Source organism: Leopardus geoffroyi, chromosome C3 (genome assembly GCF_018350155.1).
Source record: "Leopardus geoffroyi isolate Oge1 chromosome C3, O.geoffroyi_Oge1_pat1.0, whole genome shotgun sequence".
Lineage (NCBI taxonomy): Eukaryota > Metazoa > Chordata > Mammalia > Carnivora > Felidae > Leopardus > Leopardus geoffroyi.
This window is the reverse complement of record NC_059338.1, coordinates 92,752,561-92,775,162: the sequence shown is the minus strand read 5'-3', so window position 1 is coordinate 92,775,162 and position 22,602 is coordinate 92,752,561. Positions and strand designations below refer to the sequence as shown.

General features: G+C 40.4%; 1 protein-coding gene across 1 annotated transcript in view; it reads right to left on the bottom strand.

The window, feature by feature from the left end:
• Positions 1 to 11,204, bottom strand: part of LOC123585557 — a 62,021-nt gene extending 50,817 nt beyond the window's left edge. The window contains exons 1-3 of the mRNA XM_045453856.1: positions 10,440 to 11,204; positions 10,162 to 10,264; positions 8,917 to 8,942 (exon numbers count right to left, since the gene is read on the bottom strand). Coding sequence (XP_045309812.1) covers positions 8,917 to 8,942; positions 10,162 to 10,264; positions 10,440 to 10,873 — 563 coding nt within the window. The 5' untranslated portion in view covers positions 10,874 to 11,204. The remainder of the gene's footprint in view (positions 1 to 8,916; positions 8,943 to 10,161; positions 10,265 to 10,439) is intronic.
• Between the last annotated feature and the right edge of the window lie 11,398 nt (positions 11,205 to 22,602).

Genomic DNA, 22,602 nt, shown 5'->3' with positions numbered 1-22,602 from the left:
AAAGAGCAAATGTATTTGGACAGACACTAGAAATGCTTTGTACCTTACAAGAACTAGATTTTTCTTGTTTGAGGCAAATAAGCTTCTGTGCATCTCTACAGAAACTATTCAGTAAAACTTCTATTTACTAGATAAAACTGAGTCTTCTGGATGCTTACTTTTGCATACTACTTTCAGAGAAACTGATACCAGGGCTTTCAAGAAAGCAAACATCCTAACCTCCTTGAATTACTACATATGTTTATTTCTCAATCAAGCTATATATTCATGACAGGCCAGCTTCCACTCTGCTTGATGCTATCTTCATTTCAGGACCCGGGATGAAGGAGCTGCCTGCCCTAAGACACTGAAGGAAAAGAAAAGGTGGATTGTGTGATGGCACCAAAGATGTCACTGGGAAACTGCATATGTCCCTTCTGCTCACAGTTTACTCAGTTAAGCAAATCCTGTGACCAAGCTTGAGGTCAGTGGAGTGGAGAAATATAATCTTCCTGCCATAAGAGACAGAGAATATCTTGAACAGTAACACAACTTACCATACACAGTTAGAAGATGCGATGGGCATGATTAAATGTGTCCTATATGATCACTGACAATTTAAAATGGTCATCCAACCCACTGGAATGGGCATTGTCCAACTCAATTTCACTGTTGTAGGTCAGACCTCATTCAGTTTCCCTCATAATCCTAACACCAATTCTCCTGGATCTTTTAGATCACATAGTACTGTGATGTTCATTGACGCAATGTTCAGAAACATGTGCCTATGGCAAGAACCCCACTCACATCCCTTATGTCAGATGGAAGAACCACATTTATAAAGATCCTATTTGGTGCAGTGCACTCTTGGGTACTTTAATCTACTCAGCAACCAAGTGAGAAAGAAAAGATTATTCTCATTTTACTTGTGAACAATCAACCCAGACAGCTTATACAAAGTCACGTGGCTAGCAACATGTGAAACTGGGATTTGAAACCAGCATTTTGACTACAGAGTTCTGGAAAACTGTCCTAGAAAGACAATGACTACATTTTGGACATTCCATAAACAATAAGGAATTTTTGCCAGCCGGAAGACAACATGACTGTGTTCCCCAAACACTTTCAAATGGCTCAAGCCACTAAACTGTTCACTGAAAAAATTACAAGTATTTGTTTTAAGCCTTATAAGGAAAATTTCCTCTCTCTGATGCCTAGAGAAATATTTTTTTTTTCTTTTTGCACAGAGCACTCAGAGACATTCTGTTTGCAGTTGGAAAACACAGGGCCCATTGCTCAAAAGAATAATTGTCAAGGGATGGTTGAAGACAAGGCAAAGAAGTGGAATTAGATCTAAGGTTCCTAAGGCACAGCTAAAGAACACATAAAAGGGGCGCCTGGGTGGCTCAGTTGGTTGAGCGGCCGACTTTGGCTCAGGTCATGATCTCGCGGTCCGTGAGTTCGAGCCCCGCGTTGGGCTCTGTGCTGACAGCTCAGAGCCTGGAGCCTGTTTCGGATTCTGTGTCTCCCTCTCTCTGACCCTCCCCCGTTCATGCTCTGTCTCTCTCTGTCTCAAAAATAAATAAACATTAAAAAAAAATTAAAAAAAAAAGAACACATAAAAGAACTGGGGACTAGGTTTCCTAGGGAAAGGTGAACAGGCAGGAAAAAAAGATAAGAAATGAGTTGCAACAAAGGTAGATATTAAATGATGAATTTATGTAAGAAGATTCAGAGAGACAATTGGGCTTTTGTGTAAGGAGTTTCAGGCTTTTGTTTGGCTGCTGTTCTGCATGAATTAGGAAGGGAGCTAAGGAAGATTGGTCTAGGTAATAGGAATAAACAAAATTTAACTTTCAACCTCCTTTAGCTGAGTTTTAAGGCTTGATGTGGTATAAGGGAAAGAGCATAACCCTTGGAGCCACCTGGATCTGGAGTCAAATCCTACCTCAGCTGTTTCCCTGCCTACTATGTGACCTTCGGCAAGTTTCTTACTTTCTTTGAACCTCAGGTTTCCATCTGAAAACAAAACAAAACAAAACAAACAAAACAATCTAACACAGAATTTTTGTGGCTAAATGAATTGTATACCTATCTGTATCTGTGCCATATCTGTAGGGCATCTGTATGCTACATTTATGTGTGTGTGTGTGTGTGTGTGTGTGTATACACGTATATATCTGCATCTGTACTTGTATCTGTGTCCACATCTATCTAATGCTTAAGAAATGCTCTATGAATGTTAATTGCCCCTGCTGTATCATTCAGTTTAACCAATATTTACGTGTATCTTTTATGCTAACATTGTGCTAGTTTCTAGAAAGGACGAAAAGGTAATGAAGATCCAGAAACTGTCCTTAAGAAGCAAAAATGAAAAAGAGACATACAGACCACATAATTCCAGATATTACATGATTTCCGAAAGTTGGCTGAGACTGCTGAGTTCAGAGACTGACAGCTTGTTGCATTTGGAGTTGATGTCATGACCTCTCAATGAATCATGTGATCCACTTTATACAAGTACACTGATAAAATATGCTTCAAGGCCAGTTCTTTTTCTTTTCATTAGAAGATACTGTACTCTTCTCAAGCAAGCCTGACTTACCATTTTGGACTCACTGTGGAAAATTTCATTAACTTACACGTTTGCTTCAGGTGCTAGCCTAGTCAGTGCCTTCCTCCTTCTCTGTTTCCCCTTCCTCCTTTCCCACTATTCTGCTGTTTTCTTTCTCTTTCCTTCTCTCTTTTTCATTCACTTAACAAAATTTTATGTAGTGCCTATTAAGTGTAGGTACCATTTTAGGCATGGGGGATATAGTTAACAAGAAAATATCTGTTCTCATGGAGATTATGTTCTATTAGGAGAAAATAAACAATAGAATAGGAAACAAATATATGACAGTTGGTGTGTTAAGAGAGAAAAAGCAGGATAAAGACACAAAGAATGACGAAAATGGAGGCATGTATATACACTAGATCAGGGAAAGCCTCTCTGATGAGGCAATATTTGAGCACAGACCTGAACACAGTAAGGGAACTAGCCATCCACATAACTGGGAAAAGAGAATTCTAGGCAAAAGGAACAACAATTTCAAAAGCACTGAGATGAGAACAGCATAGAGACCAGGTGGCTGGGGTGGAGTAAGTGAAGGAAAGAGAAGAAGGAGATGAGATCAGAGAAATGGAAGAAATGCCATATGGGGTGAATTAGGAAGAACCTTGTAGGCTATGGCAGAACATTGGACTTTATTCTAAGATGGGAACACACTGAAGATTTTGAATGAGGTGGCATGATCTTCTTCAAGGTGAACAATGTAGGGAAGAAAAATAAGGGTAATTATGCAGGGTAAGACCCTATGCCAATAGTCTGGATAACAGGGAGTGGGAAGATTAGTCTAGAATGGTAGCAGTTAGACACTCTTTGATTTTGGATCTTTCATAAAGTACAGCCATGTTGATAAACTGCATGTAGGGTGAAAGAGGGAGAAGCAAATTGTGGGTGATTCCAAATTTTGTATTCTGAGTAACTGACAGAATTTAATTTCCATTCTATGGGGATGGGGGACTGAAATTAGAATATATATAAGGGATGTGGGGAATCAAGATTTAAGAGTGAGATATATTAAGCTGAAAATCCAAGGGTAAAGATAGAGTTAGAAGAGAGATCTGACCTAAAGATACAAGTTTGAGATGTTGGCATACCATATAGATAGTAATAAAAGCCATAACACAAGATGAAGTCACTATGCAGTGAGAAGAGAAAGAAAAGAGAAGAGGTACAAGAAGAAAACATGAAAACATTCTAAATATAAAAAACTCAAAGATGAGAGGAATCAGTAAGCAAGGCTCAGAAGGATGCTCACAAAAACTTCCTTCAGGGACCACTGTCCTTCTTTGCCTGATATCCAGTGTCATAAAGTCTGTTCTATCATATATTTTGTGTTTCTTGGTTGTTTCAGAATAGAGAATAAATCTAGTTCATGTTACTCTATCTTTACAAGACACAGAAGTTGTATCTTTGTATCTAAAGTGCATCTCCCCTGTAAAAAAAAGTAATTAAAAACAAACTGCATCCCTTTTAGGAAGAATATACTTGTTTCTTGCTTTTGTCATCTCTACCTTTTAGTTGGAATATTTAGGACATTAATATTTAATGTAATTTTTGATATGATCTAATTTAGATCATTTTACTTGTTTTATGTTTGTTCCCTTTCTGCTTTGATTCTCTGTACCCCATTTCCTACCTCATTTTGGATTAATTTAATGTTTTTAGAAAACCATTTTAGTTTACCTAATGGCTTAAAAAAACAGACTTTATTTTTAGAGCAGTTTTAGATTCACAAATTAAGCCAAAAGTACAAAGAGTCTCCAGTACTCCTGCCTCTCTCCAGCTACATAAACTCCCCACTATCAACATCTTTCACCAAAATGGTACATTTGTTACAACTGATGAACTTACACTGACACATCATTATCACCCAAAACCCATAGTTTACATTAGGGTTCACTCTTGATGTTATACATCCTATGAATTTTGACAAAGGTATAATGACACGCATCCACCATTGAAGTATCATACAGAATAGTTTTACTGCCCTAAAAGTCAATATGCTCTGCCTAGTCATCCCTCCCCCTCCAACTCCTGCAACCACTGATCTGTTTACTGTCTCCATAATTTTGCCTTTTCCAGAATGTTATACAATTGGAATTATACAGTATACACCCTTTTCAGATTGGGTTCTTTCAATTAGCAATATAAATTTAAGGTTCCTCTATGTCTTTTCATGGCTTGATAGCTCATTTCTTTTTAGCTGAATAAAAAGAAATGATAGCTCATTTCTTTTTAGAATTCCATTACCTGAGTGTACCACAATTTGTCCATCTACCTACTATATGATATCTTGGCTGTTTGCAAATATTGGCAATTATGAAGAAAGCTGCTAAAAACATTTATGTTCAGGTTTTTGTGTGGATGTATTTTTAACTTCTTCATACAAATACTAAGGAGCATTATTGGTGGATTATTTGGTAAGAGTACACTCAGTTTTGTAAGAAATTGCCAAACTATTTTCCAAAGTGGCTTTACCATTTTGCATTCCCAGCATCAATGAATGAAGGTGCCTATTGTACCACATGCTTGCCAGCATTTGGTGTTGTAAGTGTTTTTGATTTTGGCCATTCTAATCAGTGGATATTGATATCTCAATTCTGTTTTAATTTGCAATTCCATAATGACATGCAATGAGCATCTTCTTACATGCTTGTTTTCTGTGTATCTTTGATGAGGTGCCCAGGTCTTTTACCCACTTTTTAACTGGGTTATTTTCTTATTGTTGAATTTTAAGAGTGATTTGCATATTTTGGATCACAGACTTTTATCAGATACATATTTTGCAAATCTTTTCTCCCAGTCTGTGGCTTGTCTTCTCATTTTCTTGATAGTGTGTTTCACAAAGCAGAAGTTTAATTTTAATGAAGTTCAGGTTTGTATTTCTTTTATGGATTGTGCCTTTGATATTATATCTAAAAAGTCATCACTATATCCAAAGTCATCTAAATTTTCTTTTATCTTCTAAAAGTAGTATAGTTTGCATTTTACATTTAGGACTATGATTCATTTTGAATTAATTTTTGTGAAGGTTGTAAGTCTAGGTCTACATTCTTTTTTTTTTCTTCTTTTTGGCATATGGAAGTCCAGTTGTTCCATGACTATTTATTGAAAAGACTGCATTTTCTCCATTGTGTTGTCTTTCCTCTTTTGTCAAAGATCAGCTGCCTGTATTTATGTGGATGTATTTATGGGCTCTCTGTTCTGTCCCACTGATCTATATGTCCATTCTTTTGTCAATACCACACTCTTTTGATTACTGTAGCTTTATATTAAGTCTTATAGTCAGGTAGTATAAGTCTTCAAATTATGCTCTTCTCCTTTAATATTATGTTGGCTATTCTGGGTATTCTGAAATTCTATATAAACTTAGAACCAGTTTGTTGGAATGCACAAAATAATTTGCTGAGATTTTGTTTGGTATTGCATTGAATCTATAGATAAAGTTCGAAGAACTGGCATCTTGTCAATATTGAGTATTCCTGTCCAGGAACATGGAATATCTCTCCATTTATTTAGCTAAGTTTCATTTTTTCAGTTTTGTAGTTTTTCTGATATAGATCTTGTACATATTTTATTAGATTTATACCTAAGTATTTCTCTCTCTCTCTCTCTCTCTCTCTTTTTTTTTTTTTTTTTTTTGGTGCTAATGTAAGTGGTAATGTGTGCTTTACATTTCAAATTCCACTTGTTCATTGCTGGTATATAGGAAAGTGATTAACTTTTGTATATTCTACTTGTATCCTGCCAACTTGATGTAACTGCTTCTTAGTTCCAGAAGTTTTTCTGTTGATTTTTTTAAATTTTCTACACAGATACCCATTCTATCAGTATTTTAGCTGTAACTCTTTGCACTATTTTTTGGTGGTTGCTCTAGACTGTAAAATATATGCTCTTAATGTTTTACAGTGCACATAGGATCAATACCATACCACTTCACATAAAATACATAGCTCCATTTATCCTCAAGAGGTAACCATCGGTTTCTTCTTTATAATTAAGAGCCTATTTCTTTGCCCCTTCCCTCTTGTTTTCCCCTTGCCCATTGTTTTGTTTCTTAAATTCCACATATGAGTGAAATCATATGGTATTTGTCTTTCTCTCACTGACTTATTTCACTTAGTTCTCTCTAGCTCTGTCTACTTCATTGCAAATGGTAAGATTTCATTCTTTTTTATGGCTGAGTAATATTCCATTGTATGTATGTATCTATATATATATACACACACATATATATGTGTGTGTAGGTATATATATGTATATAGATACATATATACATACATATATAGACACACATACATATACATATATAGAGAGATATATATCCATAATATCTATATCCATAATATCTATATCCATAATATCTATATCTATATCTATATCTATATCTATATCTAATCTATCTATATATCTCACATCTTCTTTATCCATTCAGCAATTGATGGACATGGGCTGTTTTCATAATTTGGCTGGCTAGCTCAATTGATGGAACATGTGACCCTTGATCTTGGGGTCATAAGTCTGAGCCCCACGTTGGGTGTAAAGTCATATATTTTTTGAAAAACAGGAATGAAAGTCATTTATATATATACACAGACATTTATAATTTCTTATGCTCCTCATTCCTTTGTAAAGGTTTAAGTTTTCCTCTCCTATCATTTTACTTCAGCCTGGGGTGTTTCCTTCAGTTAGACTGGTAAGAAATTTTCTTAGTTTTCTGCTACATCAAAACATGTTTATTTTGCCTTTGAAGGATATTTTTGCTGGATATAAAAATATCTGTTAAATCTTTCTTTTTTTCTTAAAAATTTTTTTTAACATTTATTTATTATTAAGAGACAGAGCACGAACAGGGGACGGGTAGAGAGAGGGAGACACAGAATTGGAACCAGGCTCCAGGTTCTGAGCTGTACAGCACAGAGCCCAATGTGGGGCTCAAACTCACAAACTGCAAGATCATGACCTGAGCCAAAGTCAGATGCTTAATCAACTGAGTCACCCAGGTGCCCCTTCTTTTTCTTTTGAGAGAAAGAGAGAGCATGAGCAGGGGAGAGGGGTGGGGGGTGGTGGAGGGAGAGAGGGAGGGGGAGGGGAGAGGGAGGGAGGGAGAGGGAGAGAGAGGGAGGGAGGGAGAGAGAGAGAGAGAGAGAGAGAGAGAATCTTAAGCAGGCTCCACCCTCAGCATTAAGCCCAAGACAGGGCTCGATCCCATGACCCTGGGATCATGACCTGAGCTGAAATCAAGAGTTGGATGCTCAACCAACTGAGTAACCCAGGTGGCCCAAATTTTTCCTTTCTAAATCTAAAAAATATTGTCCTAATATCTTCTAGCTTTCAATTTTTCTAACAGGAAGTCAGCAGTCATTTGAATCGTTTGCATATATTTTTCCCATGGAAAATTAAAAATACATCTGCAAAGTTTTTGAGACACTTGAAAAGGTGGAGCCTAATTTCCCTCCATTTGAATGTAGTCCAGACTTAAAGACTTTATTCTAATAAACAGAATAAACAGTGGTGGAAGTGAATCTGTGTAACTTCTAAGACTAGTCATAAAAATGTAGTTCAGGAAACAAAGAGCTTCTATCTGGCTTATTCTTGATCTCTCTGTCTTGTTCTAAGGAAGGGTGGGCACCATAGTATGAGGACACTCAAGCAGTTCTGGGAAACGGTTCCCAAGGAGAGGAATGAGGTCACCTGCTCACCATCAGCACCAATGCCTGCCATGTGAGTGATACATCTTCCACGTAGATCATCCACCAACCCCAATCACATCCAGCTTCAAATGACCACAGTTTTGGTGACATTTGACTACCATGCTATGAAAGTCTCAGATCATAACCTTAGCTTTTTTCAAATTCTTCTCACAGAAAATGTGAGAGATCATAAACATTTATTGTTGTTTTAAGCCAATAAATTTGGGGGTGATTTGTAATACAGCAACGGATAACTACATTTCCTAACTAAAATGTCTCTACACGTTATAGTCACTCTAATTCACCAATGCTTCAATTCACTTCTACCAAAAAATTGTAAAATTCAAGATACACTGTAGCTGAAAAAATCAATCTATGGGAGGAAATTATTAATTTTTGATAACTCCAGTCTATTTTAAAATACCATTTTGTCTTTCTGGTTTACCTTTCCAGCCTGAGCACCTTGTATAATGCCTGGTATATAATAAGACATTGATTAAATATTGCAGAATGAATAAATGAATTTGCTCCTCCAGGTTTTAGCTTCTGGAGGGTAAAATCTGTGTCTTATTCATGGTATAATACTTAACACTGAACAAATAGGCCCCGTTTGCTGTTGAAGTAAGTCAAACTTACCTGAAGTTCTTGTTGAAGTAAATGATCTGGAAACAGAAGTGAAAAATCATGGCAGAAAACTCATTTTAAACATAGAAATAACCCATCTTCGAATATTTCTAGAAAATCTTTATGAAACAACATACAATGATAGGTATTTGTGCTTAGATTGTAAACTATTGTTAAGATGTTGAATTTGGCAAATTAGCCACAGAGGCTAATTTGGTAATCTGAATTCCTCCTTATCTAGTCAAAGCCTTAAACCATTTTAGTAGAGCTGAATTTTATGAGCATAGGGAGTTTGAACACCTCATGCAACATATAAATTGAGCAACTACTTTTCCCTCTTGAGGAGGCAGTGTGCATACCTAGGTGTGGTCCAGTGGTTTACAGCACAAAGCAGCCTTCCTAGGTGCAAATCCCCACTAGACCATTTAACCAGCATTGCGATCTTTGGCACACAGCTTAACCTCTGCCTTAGATGCCTCATCTGTAAAATGCAGAAACTAACAGTACCTCCCTCACAGGACTGTTGTGAAGAATAAATGAGTACATGAGAAGTGCCTGGCACATGGTAAGCACTAATAAAAAATAGTTCTTATTGCCTTCAGTGCCTACCACGAACCTAGATCGTTGCAGGGGACTTGTAGATCTTTACTGAACAAATGAGTAAGATAAGAGTACTGTATGAACATCTCTGCCACATTTTTTGGAGGGGAGTGGGGGGACTGTGTTCGTGAAAACACAAAGGTTTTGATTGTTTCTTTTTAGAAATTCTCCATTAGATCAAAATGAGGCAGTTGATTATGCTCATTGAAAGAGGACATACAAGTCATACTAGCACATGATTACACTGAATTGGGAACTATGAGACAACACATGTTGGGGTAAGAGGAATTTTCATGGTTCATTTCAGCCCCTTCATAAACTTCGTGAAAGCGGCAGAAAGTCAAATATAAAAAGGAGCACAGAGTTTCTGAATATCAAGTGCTTTCTGCACTGTTGGGCACGTGGAAAGGCTATTCTTCCTAACTCAGAGAGACAACTTCCCAGACTGTGAGCAACACCTGTGGAGAGGTTAAGGGCCTAATTAGACTTTAAACCCCCAACACCAGGCCACAGTGCCTAACCGACAGGAGAAAAGTCAGAAAAACATATTTTACAGGAATGGAGTATTCAGTAATCAAGGCAACTGGGGCAGACTTTGTGACAAGATATTCTACGTTTGGTCCCAAACCTTCTGTCTGTACCTCAACTTCCACCTACCTGGAGAGATACAAGTCTTCCTCTTAGACACTCCAAGGAGCAAGAAGTGATCCAGTTGCAACCTCTTCGCGGAGTTACGGGGAACCACCTCCTCCGATTGCCGCTAAAAGGGGAGGAAGGCCAGAGATGAATCTGGGAGAAAGGAAGCGCCTCCGAGGGGCTGAGCGACAGCGGCGTCCCACTTGCCAGCGGTCTCGTCGGTTCTGTTAGTTACCCCCGTCCCCGCCCTCACCCGCCCTAATTCTCGCACTTGGAAACCAACGGTTAGCAATACATGCCTGGAATGGGCCCCGCCGCCTCTGGAATGGGCCCCGGGGACTCCGGCAGCCGCAGAGAAGCGACTTCCCGGGGACCCCACGGAGTCCCAGTCAGTGTTGGGCTTTGGCCCCGAGGCCCTTGCCCGACGCGCGGCTCCCCCGGGGGCAGCAAGCGCACGGACCGCCAGGAGGAGGCCCCCGTCGCCCCCATGCCGGCTGCCGGAAGACCTCAGGCGGCGGCTCGCGGGCGCCTTCCAGCTGGCTGTGCCGCGAGGGTGCTCCCGGCGCCCCCCGGCGGAGGCGGAAGCGGAGGCGCAGGAGGAGCAGAAACCCGAGCGTCTAGAGCGCCGTGGCCGGGCTGCAAGCTGAGCTGGTGAGAGCGCGCGTGTGCGACCGGCTCTCGGGGACACCGTCGCCTTCCTCCTCCCCTCGGGCACCAGAGCCTTGTGGTCCATTTGAGGACTTGAGAGGCCGCGGGGAGCTTTTCCCGGAGAGGAAGAAATGAGAGCGCGCAGCGAGGTCGAGCTAGGCACTGGCCGTCGGTCTTCTGGCGCCGGCCCCCGGCTCCCGTCCCGACTCGGTGCTCACGCACCCACCTCCCAGCGGCAGCCTGGAGCGAGGAGTGCCTTCGGGACCCGGGGTGATGGCACCTGCCCGGGGCGGAGTCTACTAGAGACACACCCAAGACCCCAGTGACCAACCCCTCCAACTTGTTCTATATTTTTCTGCCATATGGAAAGCTCCCTGTGGGGGTGGGGAGGAGGTGGAGAATAAAATTCCAAACAGATGAGGGTTCAAATCCCAGCATTAACATTTACATGCTCTTCTAGTTCCTACTGGGTCTAGGACTTCAGGAATGGTAATGAGCAACTTTGGGTTTCAGTTTACTTGTTTATAAAATAGAGATAATAATCTCATAGGACTGCCATTAGGATTATATGAGATAATGTTATATAAGCATCTAGAACATAGGCACTATTCAGCAGCTCTTATTATAATTATTATTTTTAAAATTTTTTTTAACGTTTATTCATTTTTTGAGAGACACAGAGAGAGTAAGAGCGGGAAAGGGGAAGATAGAGGGAGGCACAGAATCGGAAGCAGGCTCCAGGCTCTGAGCTGTCAGCACAGAGCCCGTCGCAGGGCTCGAACTCACCAACGGCGAGATCATGACCTGAGCCTAAGTCTGACGCTCAACCTACTGAGCCACCCAGGCGCCTCTTTATTATCAAAATTATTATTATAGACCTTGGAAACGGTACCAAGAAAACAAAAACAAAACCCAGAATGACAAATACACAGGTATGAAAGATCAAGGTTTTTTTTTTTTTCCAGAAAGAAGCCAGCAATTTTCACACATACACAGATATTCTGTTCTTGGGTTCTAGACCATGGTCAACATCTTGATCAACCATTTCACCAAGGTGTATGACTGGTCATGAGGAAGAGGCAAAAGGGTCTGGTTGCTTTACCTTAACACCATCACCACTAGAAGAAGCAGTTTCTGATAAAAGGCTGTTACCAGATTTCTGTAGGAATCCACACACAACCATATGCATATGTCCATGTGTCATGTGTTAGGGTGGTATTTGTGTAAGGAATAATGGTGAACAGGTTCAGTTAATTTAGAGACGTGTTGCTATTTGTCAGTTATGCTATTATTTGTTGTTTGGTCTTAGGATGCATTGATTTCTAGGCTCTGAATTTTGGGAGTTCCATATACCTAAAATTGTAGGCAAATTATGTATGTGCATAAGGTGCACTTCTGACCAGCTGCAGTGGCGGCTGGTGTGGAGACAAGTGCGGGAAATGAAGCTAGAAGACTAGGGCAGGACTGGAGAGCACCTGTGCGGTACTGGAGAACTGAGGCTCCCTGGAGACAAGGGGCAGGGGCTTTCTTTGTGGCTCACTGTGTTACTCTTAGCGTGCTGTATGTTCATTTACTTTGTCCTTTGCGAATTCTCTCGCTATCAGAAAAGTGGTTCCAGGTGCTGAAGAATAAAAAAAAAAAAAAAAAAAAAAACCCGTGGCAGAGGAAACTGAAAAAAATTTTTATCCAATGATTTTACTTTGCAAATTGGGGTGGGGGAGACTAGTATTTGCTTTTTACTAATGGAACACGCTGGTTTGTCCTGGGGTGGTTCTGTTGGTGAGTTGCTGAGGGTTTTAAGCCGAGAACAGGGTCCTCCTGTATTAAACAAGGCCCTAATTGAAGAAATTTGCAAACATTTAATTATTAGTTTTCAACCACAAAATAAAGATTATGTTGGACTAAGCTTTGTTGGGCAGTCTTATAGGTAAACTGCCCTAGAGATTTATTTTTTAATACATGAGGACCTTCATAAACCCCCACTGGAGGAGGGTATAAATCAGTCTTGCTATATAACAGATTTCACTCTAGAGTGAAAATTGTTAGATTATATAAGTACATATAACTGCACATGTGCCTCTAAGGTGTCGTTAAATGGTTTTGCTCAGCAGGGTGACCATTTAAAATCCTAAAAACTTGAAATGACAAGTACCCAAGTAAATGGGCCCAGGTCCTGAGAGCTCAGGTGGCCCTGGGCAGCTATCCTGTAGCTCAGAAAGCTCATAAAGATAAATGATTTCATTGCAGATCACACGCCATTGCTTGAAAACAGCCTTCCGTGCACAGGAATTTTTCATATGGACAGCTTTGTGCGTCAGCTATTTTTGTTTTCATTTCAAGGCCATTTCAAAAGCTATTTGTATATCTGGATTTTACCTTGTCGCATAGAAAGTCAGTTTTATAGCCAGGCCAAACAGTCAGAAATGGAGAATAAGATGAGAAATACATCTTTCTTGATATCTTATTTTCCTTTCCTACAAAGTCCTTATTTTTCCTGTGCGGAAAGCAGTTTCATTTGATCCGTTATCTCAGGCTAATAAAAATCCTTATTCTTTTTCTAACTTTTAGCTGGAAATGCATTTCCAAAACCGCCAGCTGGCCAGAACTTTCCTGGATTTAAACACGAAAATGTCGCAGTTGAAAAAGGGTATGAACTGTAAATTGTATCTGAATCTCAAAGCCCTGAGGAGAACGTTGTGACCCTGAAAGAAGAATATGCACACTTGAAGATCTGAACCCGAAAAGTAACACGACTCCAAAACAATTCTGACGCTTTGAGAGAAAGGAGAGAGAAAATGGTGTGTTATCAAGTTTAAAAGTTATATATTCATAGTTTTGACTGGGAAATAGAAATGCAAGAAAAATATATTGAAGAATGCCTAAGGCCAATTTCTAGCATTCTGTCTTGTGCCACCTCAACTTTCTGTCGTTACCTGAACTTTTAGAATCCATGCAAGTTTTTGTTTTACTTGATTATTCTTGGTTTGTCCAGTTAGCTCTCAGTATCTTCCCCTGCCTCTTTTTTATTTGATAATTATGTCCACCTAGATTCTAACCATACCCTTAGGGTAGAGTCTGCCAATACAGATGTCCCACCTCCCTGGATAGAGTCACCCAGATCAAGGCAGATTGATCAGCTTGTCCTAGGAGCTTTTGAAGTAAAACAAAAGAAGTGGATGAGTATTGCCTGATGGTAGAGGCCATGGGGTGGGGGGCTTGGAGGCTGCTGGTGACCACCATGTGAGAAAGTGCCAGCTCTAGTGAAGGAGGTTGAAACTGAACCAGAGTGCACAAAAGTGAGGGAAAGAGCCAATTTTCCTTGTCCCTGGGGTTCAGCTGCATAAAATCCCAGCCCTGAATCCCACATGAAAATACTGTGATATCCTCCCAATAAAATCTCCTTTGGCCTAAGTCAGTTGAGTTGGATTTTTATGGCTTGCACCCGAAAGATTCCTAACACAATTCCTTTGTTAAGTTTTTAGGACTTAAGAAGATTCATGTTGAATTAGAATATCTATCTTATCCCTAAAAGTATTGCCTCTGTAATGCAAAAAATAAAGTTAATAAAAAAAAAATAGTTGCAGATTTAAGTGATATTCATAGTGGTCATTATCTGTAAAAATAAATATTAATTTACAAGACATATAATTTTATTATTTAAAAATAAAAATTAGTTGTTGAAGAGAAAGGAGAACAGAATGGACATGGTCTTTCTCTTAAAACAAACACAAGTTGTTTTATGTGTGTGAGGATTTGAGGATTATCTGGACCACATTTCATTTGTCCTTAACTTTTTTTTCCCACTAGAAGTGAATCATTCAAGCCTTTTGGTACTTTATTTCTTCCCTCTGTAAAACTGAGGTATTACTATGTTCAACTTATAGGACATTATCAGCAAGCAGTGGGTAGCATCCTGATATCTGATCTCTGGATTTCTTGAGAAATTCTCCATATAAACTCTTGGCTGATAAATATACACTGATTTCTTAAATCATTTTCATAAAATAGATTTTCTATATGTCTCTCCATCAAAGTTACAGAAATTCTGGGGAAAGAGTGGAATTCCTTGTGATCTGTTCTTTGAAAAAAATTCTAATTTATTGGAGCAGTCATTTTTGTGTTTAGAAAATATTCAAGATGATTCATTTTATGAGTTAAGTTCCTTACAGAATACAGAGAAGCTGATACTGATTAGTTTTCATGTCAATAATTCAATTATACTGATAATGTACTCTATCGGGAATCAAAAGAAACTTAAAAGAGAACTTCTTTAATGTTTGTTTAACTTTGAGAGAGAGAGAGAGAGAGAGAGAGAGAGAGAGAGAGAGAGAGCATGAGCAGAAGAGGGGCAGAGAGAGAGAGAGAGGGAGACGCAGAATCTGAAGCAGGCTCCAGGCTCTGAGCTGTCAGCACAGAGCCCCATGCTGGGCTCAGACTCACTAACCACGAGATCATGACCTGAGCTGAAGCCACGCTTAACTGACTGAGCCACCCAGGTTCCCAAAGAAAAGCTTCTAAATAATGGATCCCTGTCTTCCACTTTTTCAGACATAAAGTGCTGATCAGTTTATTGTAAAGTTTTTGGTCACTGCTTCTCTGTCCCTCATCCCCCCTCTCCCAGTCTTCTAGTGATAAGCTTTGGATCACTGTATCTTTTAGGAGTGACAGATGCAGAAACAGAATAAGAAACTTTTTTCAAAAGCCTCTGGTTTGGGGGAGCCCTAACCGGTGGAACTGGCCTGGGTTATCAGCTGGCCATACGGAGATCAATGAGAGCCTGATATGTGGGACACTACCGTTATTCCAGGTTTTTGCTTTGTTTCCCCTTGCAAAGTGAATTCTCTCATATGACATCACTTGGTTTTTGTTTGTTTGTTTTAAAGTAGCAGAAGCCACATTGTTTTAATATTTTTTCTTTACAGTGGCACTCATCTGTTTGTTGTTAGCTTGCTGGATTCTGGTCCTGTCCGCTGTGGCACATGGAAAGGCAGCAGGGACACTTTTCCGAGGGATGTGGATGTGCCTACAACAGCTACATTTCCTGGCTTTCCAGAGTGTTTAAACAAGCTAGGGCAATAGTGTGACATTTTAAGGAAATACGAGGTGGAAGGGACCAAACTAATGCCAGCTGGAGGGGAAAATGAGAAAATAATTATAGCCTAACTTATGCAACAGGGAAGCAGCAAGTGGATAAGCCAAAGAAAGTAAGATGTTCATACCAAGAGTGAGGAGAGAGGGCCAGAAGAAGAGGAATTTAAAAACAAAACAGTTCAGTGAGGAAGATGTGGTGTTAAGTTTTTTCAAATGACACAATTTCTCACAGCTTTAATTATGGAGGGAAAAACCATGTTAGCAGGAAATGGGCTTTCCCAGTACAATATGATACTTGTTTAGCACCTACCAGTGAAGAGGTGCCAAATTAATTATGACAATTAGAAGCCTCGCACAGGTTGTTAGGCATTAAATCCCTTTACAGGTGGCCTGGATGAACCCACGTTTTGTTTGGCTTGCCAAATGACGTCTGCTGTAACAGGTGTTTCTGGAGCTCCCATCTGGGGACAGATCACAGTAAACCCATGATGGCTGAGCCCACACCAAGTGTAATTACAAGAATCCCTCCTCCCCCAGCCCCTTCTCTGGCAGGGTATGGGCCCCCGGTGCAGCCATCAGCTCTGTTTATTTACTACTGCAATCAATGCCGGAGTCCCTCCAGGCCCTGAGCCTGGCACAAGGCCCTCCAGGGCCAGCTGCTTTCTCTCTCGGTGCTCTGGGTGCTGCTGGCGCCAACACAGCCATTTCCCACTGCCTCTCGGTCACGTGATTAACGAGGGTTATGGGAGGATTAGAGACACGCATAGGTTTAGAGTGGAACCTTTGCCACCCTGCCTCCCTCTGGGTCTGGCAGCCTCTTGTTTCGCCTGAACCAAGTGCTGGGCAATAGAACTCTGAGACGGGCACCGCTTCTCAGAGGGCCGCATACTTCTCGCTGCTTCCTGATCCTGGCTGGGATGAATGCTGAGGGTCAGGAGACTCCGCCTCTTCCTGCGGAGTGAGGGCGCCGCCATCTTTCCCTGCCGGGGCCAGTGCAGGAGGAACCGTGGATTGTAAGGATAATAAGGAAACTAGCAGTGATATGAGCCACTACTCCTGTACCAGTCCCCATGCCAAAAACTGCATGTGTATTAGCTTAGTTAATCCTCACGATGATTCTAGGCAGGTAGAACAGAAATTATAACAGAAGCATGTATGAAGTATAGGGATGCTTTTTGCAAGAGTAAGTCAAAGACAGCTTCATTGAAGACATGCCTGCAAGTTGTTTGTGTCTGCCTGATAAAAAAGCCCTTATTTTGGGTCTCACATTCTACATAAACTAGCTGGGTGCTCTTAGACAATAACTCCACTCTGTACGGGACTCTTCCGTCACATTCGAAAATGAAAGAGTGGAGGTGGCCTGTAAAACATTACTCGAATTTATAGAAACTATTCTGTTCTAATCCTGCCTGTGGGAAGTGGACTCTTCAATCACTCACCTTCCCTTGCCCAGGCTTTCTGACACCTGTGGTGGCACAGTAGGTCACGGACTCGATCAGTGGCCCTGGCCACGAAGTGGACTCTCCAGGCCCCAGCCCTTGCCCTGATCACAGCTCTGGCTATTGCAGCCTTGATGATGACAGGAAGCAATTCTTGTCTCTCTGGGAAGCCTCTCTGCTCTTCTCACCCATACATGACTGCAGCCAGGGGAAATGTCACATTTGCACTTCAGAGGGAGACAGGCACTGCTCAGACTTTTTATGTGTTAGATTTTAGAAGCAGCCTGGTGGATTGCCTGCTGTGGCAGGCACTGTAGGCTGAGAGCAGTGTTATGTGTAGTTTGGAGAGCAGCCTCTGGAGCTAGACAATGGAGTTCGAATCTTGGCTTCACTGCTTTGCTCTGTTACTATCTCCGAGTTGAGTCTGCTTCTCTGTAAAATGGTAATAATTACACCTACCCCCACGGGCTTGTTGTGAAGATCTAATGGATTAATACATATGAAGTATTAGAATACTCTCAAGTAGTTTCTATTATTCTAACAGCCTACCCAACAGACGTTTTGCTCATCCTTCCTGCCTATTAGAAGAGCCCAATTCCAAGACAGAGACTGAGAATGCCAGCTTCACTTTTCACAGACCCCCTGGGGGCTCAGGTTGCCTATGGAACCCAGTTTTGTCCAATAAGACATAAGGGGGGAAGTTTGCTGGAGGGTTTCTGAGAAACACGTGTTTTTCTTACAAAAGGAAAGACAGGAGGTAAGCTCTTGTCCTCCTTCTTCCTTTCTTGCTTAGGAACATTGTCACATGAGGGTGTAAAGCTTGTACCTGCTGCAGCCACCCTGTGACTAATGTGGGAGATATATGGACACTTTGAGGATGGGAAGATAGGAAGATGAAGCAGTGTCTCTGATGGCATCATTGAACTGCTGAGCCAACCCTCAGATTGTCTACGTGTGGTTAGTCTTGACCGGTGAGGCAGCAGCAATGATAGGATTCTATTGTTTAAGCCACTTTCATTTGGGCTTTCAGTTCCTCGCACCTGGAGCATCCTGACACACTTAACAATCTCCTGGGATAAAGTTCAGGATGATGTGTTGGTCTGATTACAACCGTGCATATCATTAGAAACTATGGGCAAAGGACTCCAGAGACATCATCTGGGTCCTTAAGTGCCTCACACATGCCTTTAGTGAGAACCCGTCTTCTGAAATAGGAGACCAATTAGAGTATATTGGGGGAGACTTGTCTGAGAAGAACAAGCCTCTGGAACCCTGTGGAGACTCTAGAATTCCACAGTGAATGTTCCGACCATCAAAGACACTTCCTCATTCTTACCCTTGTTAAAAACAAGACAACATGGCGCGTGAGTGGCTCAGTCAGTTAAGTGTCTGACTCATGATTTTGGCCTGGGCCATGATCTCACTTTGTGAGATTGAGCCCTGCATCAGGCTCAGCGCTGAGTGCTGAGTAGAGCCTGCTTGGCATTCTGTCTTCTCTCTCTCTCTGCCCCTCCCCCACTTGCACTCTAGTGTTCTCTCAAGAAAACCAAAAAACCAAAAACCAAAAACAAAACAGAAAAACAAGACAACAAGCCTGAAACTATGTTAAGCCCAAAGTCACCAAACTGAGACTTATGGTTTCAGCTCCCCCAGAAATGGAATCTTAAACCAGTCAGACAGAAATCGCCTGATCAGCACCATTAGGTAATCAGCCTGATAGACCTCTGCCAACCCCGAAAAGAAAGTGATTTTGCAATAACCAACCCGCTTTTTTTTGCCCAGTATGATTTCCTTGTTCAAGCTGCCTTCTGCCTATAAAAGCCTTTCATTTTCTGTAGCTCCTCAGAGCTCCTGTCTATTTGCTAGATTGGATTCTGCCCGATTCGAGTCGATTTTTGTTCATATAAACTCTAAAAAATTTTTAACTCCATCAAGGATCTCCAAATGCCTATGGAACCTACCACCTACCTAATTCTGTCAGAGAAGCCACTTTCATTTGTCACAGTTGGTGATGGGAAAACACTGGGTTTCAGAGTGTCTATAGTGAACAATTAAATAAGAGAAGGGAACAGGGAAAAAAAAGGATACTAAATTTAAATTCTCTATACCTTATCATTTTGCCTTAAGTTCAATTAACATGAATCTAAAAGTCCAAATGTTCTTTCTTTCTTTCTTTTTCTCTCTCTCCCTCCCTCTCTTCCTTTCTTCCTGTCTTTCAAACTTATTGTTGTGTCTACTAGGTGTCAGGCATTATTCTAGGTATGTGTTGAACATCCACTTTGAAATAAATATCCCACTGGGTGCTGAATTTAGGACAATAAACACGAAAGATGAGGTTCTCCTTCTCACTGTGCTTACACTGTAGATGAGGGGGCAGATAAGTCAGGAAGATATAATAGAAGATACATGCTGTGGTAGGGGAAAATTCAGTATGCTAAGGAAGTGAGTAAATAGGAAGCATGTTTAACCCAGACGTGATGGGAGAGGAAAAGCTTCCAGAAGCACAGCCAAGAGAAGGCTGGGAAAGGAAGAGGAGGAGAAGACAGTTTTAGGCAGAAACAACGGCTCAAGGAAAGTCCCCGAGGTGAGCAAAGTCATCATCTACCAAGAGGAGGTGAAAAAGGCTCAGTATAGTTGAAGCTTAGAAGGAAGGGGTAAGGGGTCAAGGAGCAGGGCTGGAACAGTAAGTGGAGGTTGCTATAGATGACAGGTTTTTCATGCTCTCCTTTGGGTTTCAGACTATTTTTAGGAATAAGGGTAGCTATTAATGATACTTTAAAATTTAAGTTTTATTATGGTAGTACATGTAAATAATATCTAAAAAATAATAAAGTCTTACACAAAAACTGTCAGTGCCCTAATGGTATCCCTATCCCAACCCCATACTGCCCCAAAGAAAACCACTTTCAGTTCTTTGGCCTTCTGAATAATGTGAGTATGCTTCTTTCTTTTGTTGATTTTAGACATGAAGCTTTCATTGTACAACAAAGGAAAATTTGAGTTCTCTTATACTCACTCTTTCAAATCCCTCCATTCTTGCCAATTTTAGTATAGGGGCAAATGATTCCTTTTTGTAGATGGCCACAGACAGGTATCCACACACAACATAGTAGTAAGGGACAGTGAATGATTCCTTTTAGTCATGTAGCAGTTATTATAAAAACAACTCTATATGTTCATTAAAACAATCAGCTAAGTATTTTGAGATACTGTGTGTAATTTGAGATACTGTGTGTAATTTGGGATACTAAATAACTTGAGATAATTTCTGTCTACTTGTTTAGGAAACTCAGAGGGTAGAATCTGGAAAAGTTCTACATAAGTTGAAGCAATCATATTTGAGGAACTGAGGGAAATGCAGGTTTCCACAACTTTAAAGAAAATTTAAAGTTAGGAAAATCTCCTTTTTTATTTTTGTCTTAAAGAATGTGGAAGATCTTAATACTTGCATATTGTTGTGACTTGTTTTATGCTTCTCCTCTTTATGTCTCTTATCTTAAATAATGAATATTCCTAAGATTTCCTCAGTGTCCTTAGTAGAGAATAAAGGAAAGGAGGAAAGAAGGAAGGAAGGAAGAAGGGAAGAAGGAAGGGAAAAAGAGAAAGAGAAAGAGAGAAAGAAAGAAAGAAAGAAAGAAAGAAAGAAAGAAAGAAAAGGAGGGAGAAAGGGAAAGAAAGGGAGGGAGAAAAGGAAAGAAAGGGAGAAAAAAGGATGAAGTATAGTTGTTTATTTACTCATTCATTTAAGACATAGTTGAGAGGCTTTTATTTATATATAAGAAACAACTTGTTTTAAAAGGATTTATGTCAACCTCCAAAAATATATACAATATAAAGGCAGAAAATAAGATACAGATGAAAAAGTGAAATGAAGAAAAACAAAACAGGGTGAACAGTTGACACAGGTTAAGATCAGTACTTGAAATATTAAATCTTGAGTATTTGCAAGTAATGGGCTGAATTTTGAGTTGCAGGATCTCTAACAGTTAACAACAATAAAAACAAAAAAATAATCTAGTCTATTTCTGGTGTACCATCGAAGACAAATTGTTTGCAATATAGGTGTCTAGGAACTGAATAAGTTAACTCATTTTATTGGCTCATTAACCATAAGGCAATTAGGATCAATGAAGGCTGCCGGAAATGATGACGTTTGGTTTTAGGATAGTTGAACAGCAGGGCTTACAGAGCAGTAACTAAAAATAAGGACAATTTTTGTGTGTGTGTGTTGGCTAATCTTTGGTTATACCAATAAAAGCTATGCCTCCTCCATATTGAAAAAAAAAGTTATAATTCTTTTCAGTAATCTCCCTTTTCCCCACTTCTGTTTTAACCTTCTCATTCTACAGTGATGTCAAGACATTCATGGAGATTTTACCCCATCATAGCATTTTTTCTCCCTGAACCTTCACAAAACTGTCCTTATTGATGCCTGCTCTAGTCATGCCGTTAAAGTCATGACATTTTATGAGCATCAATAGCCTGGGAGTAGTTTGAGTTTATGATGTTTAGCCAGTAGTTGATTAATTTTCAAAGAATTAAAAGTTAAAGAAAGATCAACTAAAGTCACAAAAATCTCATGTTTCTCCCGACATATCTAGATCAGACGAGGTCGGGCCATTTAGGGTGATATGGCTGTAGACACTCCTGATATTGTAGGAAATAGTATAACCACAGCCATGTCTAAAGGCACTGCTTTTCTTGTATAACACTGCCCTGCAAAGATCTGGTTTCAGTTCATTGGAAGGGAAACTGACATACTGTTCTATGGAGGATTATTTGATGCATTACCAGGTCGATAATTTGGCAGCAGTGTATGGTTGTCATTTTAATGCACGAGGTAGAGTGATTTCTGACACCTCTCCTGTGTGTCAAGGCAGAGTGCAAGGACCACAGAAAAAGACATAAGACTCAAGGAACATAGAGTCTGGTCGGGAAGGGAGATGAGCCAGCAAACGGTTATGACATATGTGGTAGTATTAATATATGTTCTGTATAATACCTATATTTAGGAATTATCTAAATTGGATCAGGAATGGGAGAGGTCAGGAAGTTTATTTAAAAACTTAGGAGATCTTGGGGGTGTGTGGGTGGCTCAGTCAGTTGAACGTTTGACTTTGGCTCAGGTCATAATCTCGCGGTTCGTGGGTTTGAGCTGAGAGCTCAGAGCCTGGAGCCTGCTTCAGGTTCTGTATCCACCCCCCCCCCCCCCACCCCCGCCTCCCTCCGCACCCTTTGCTCCTCTCCTGGTGACTCTGTCTCTCTCTCTCTCTCAAAAATAAAT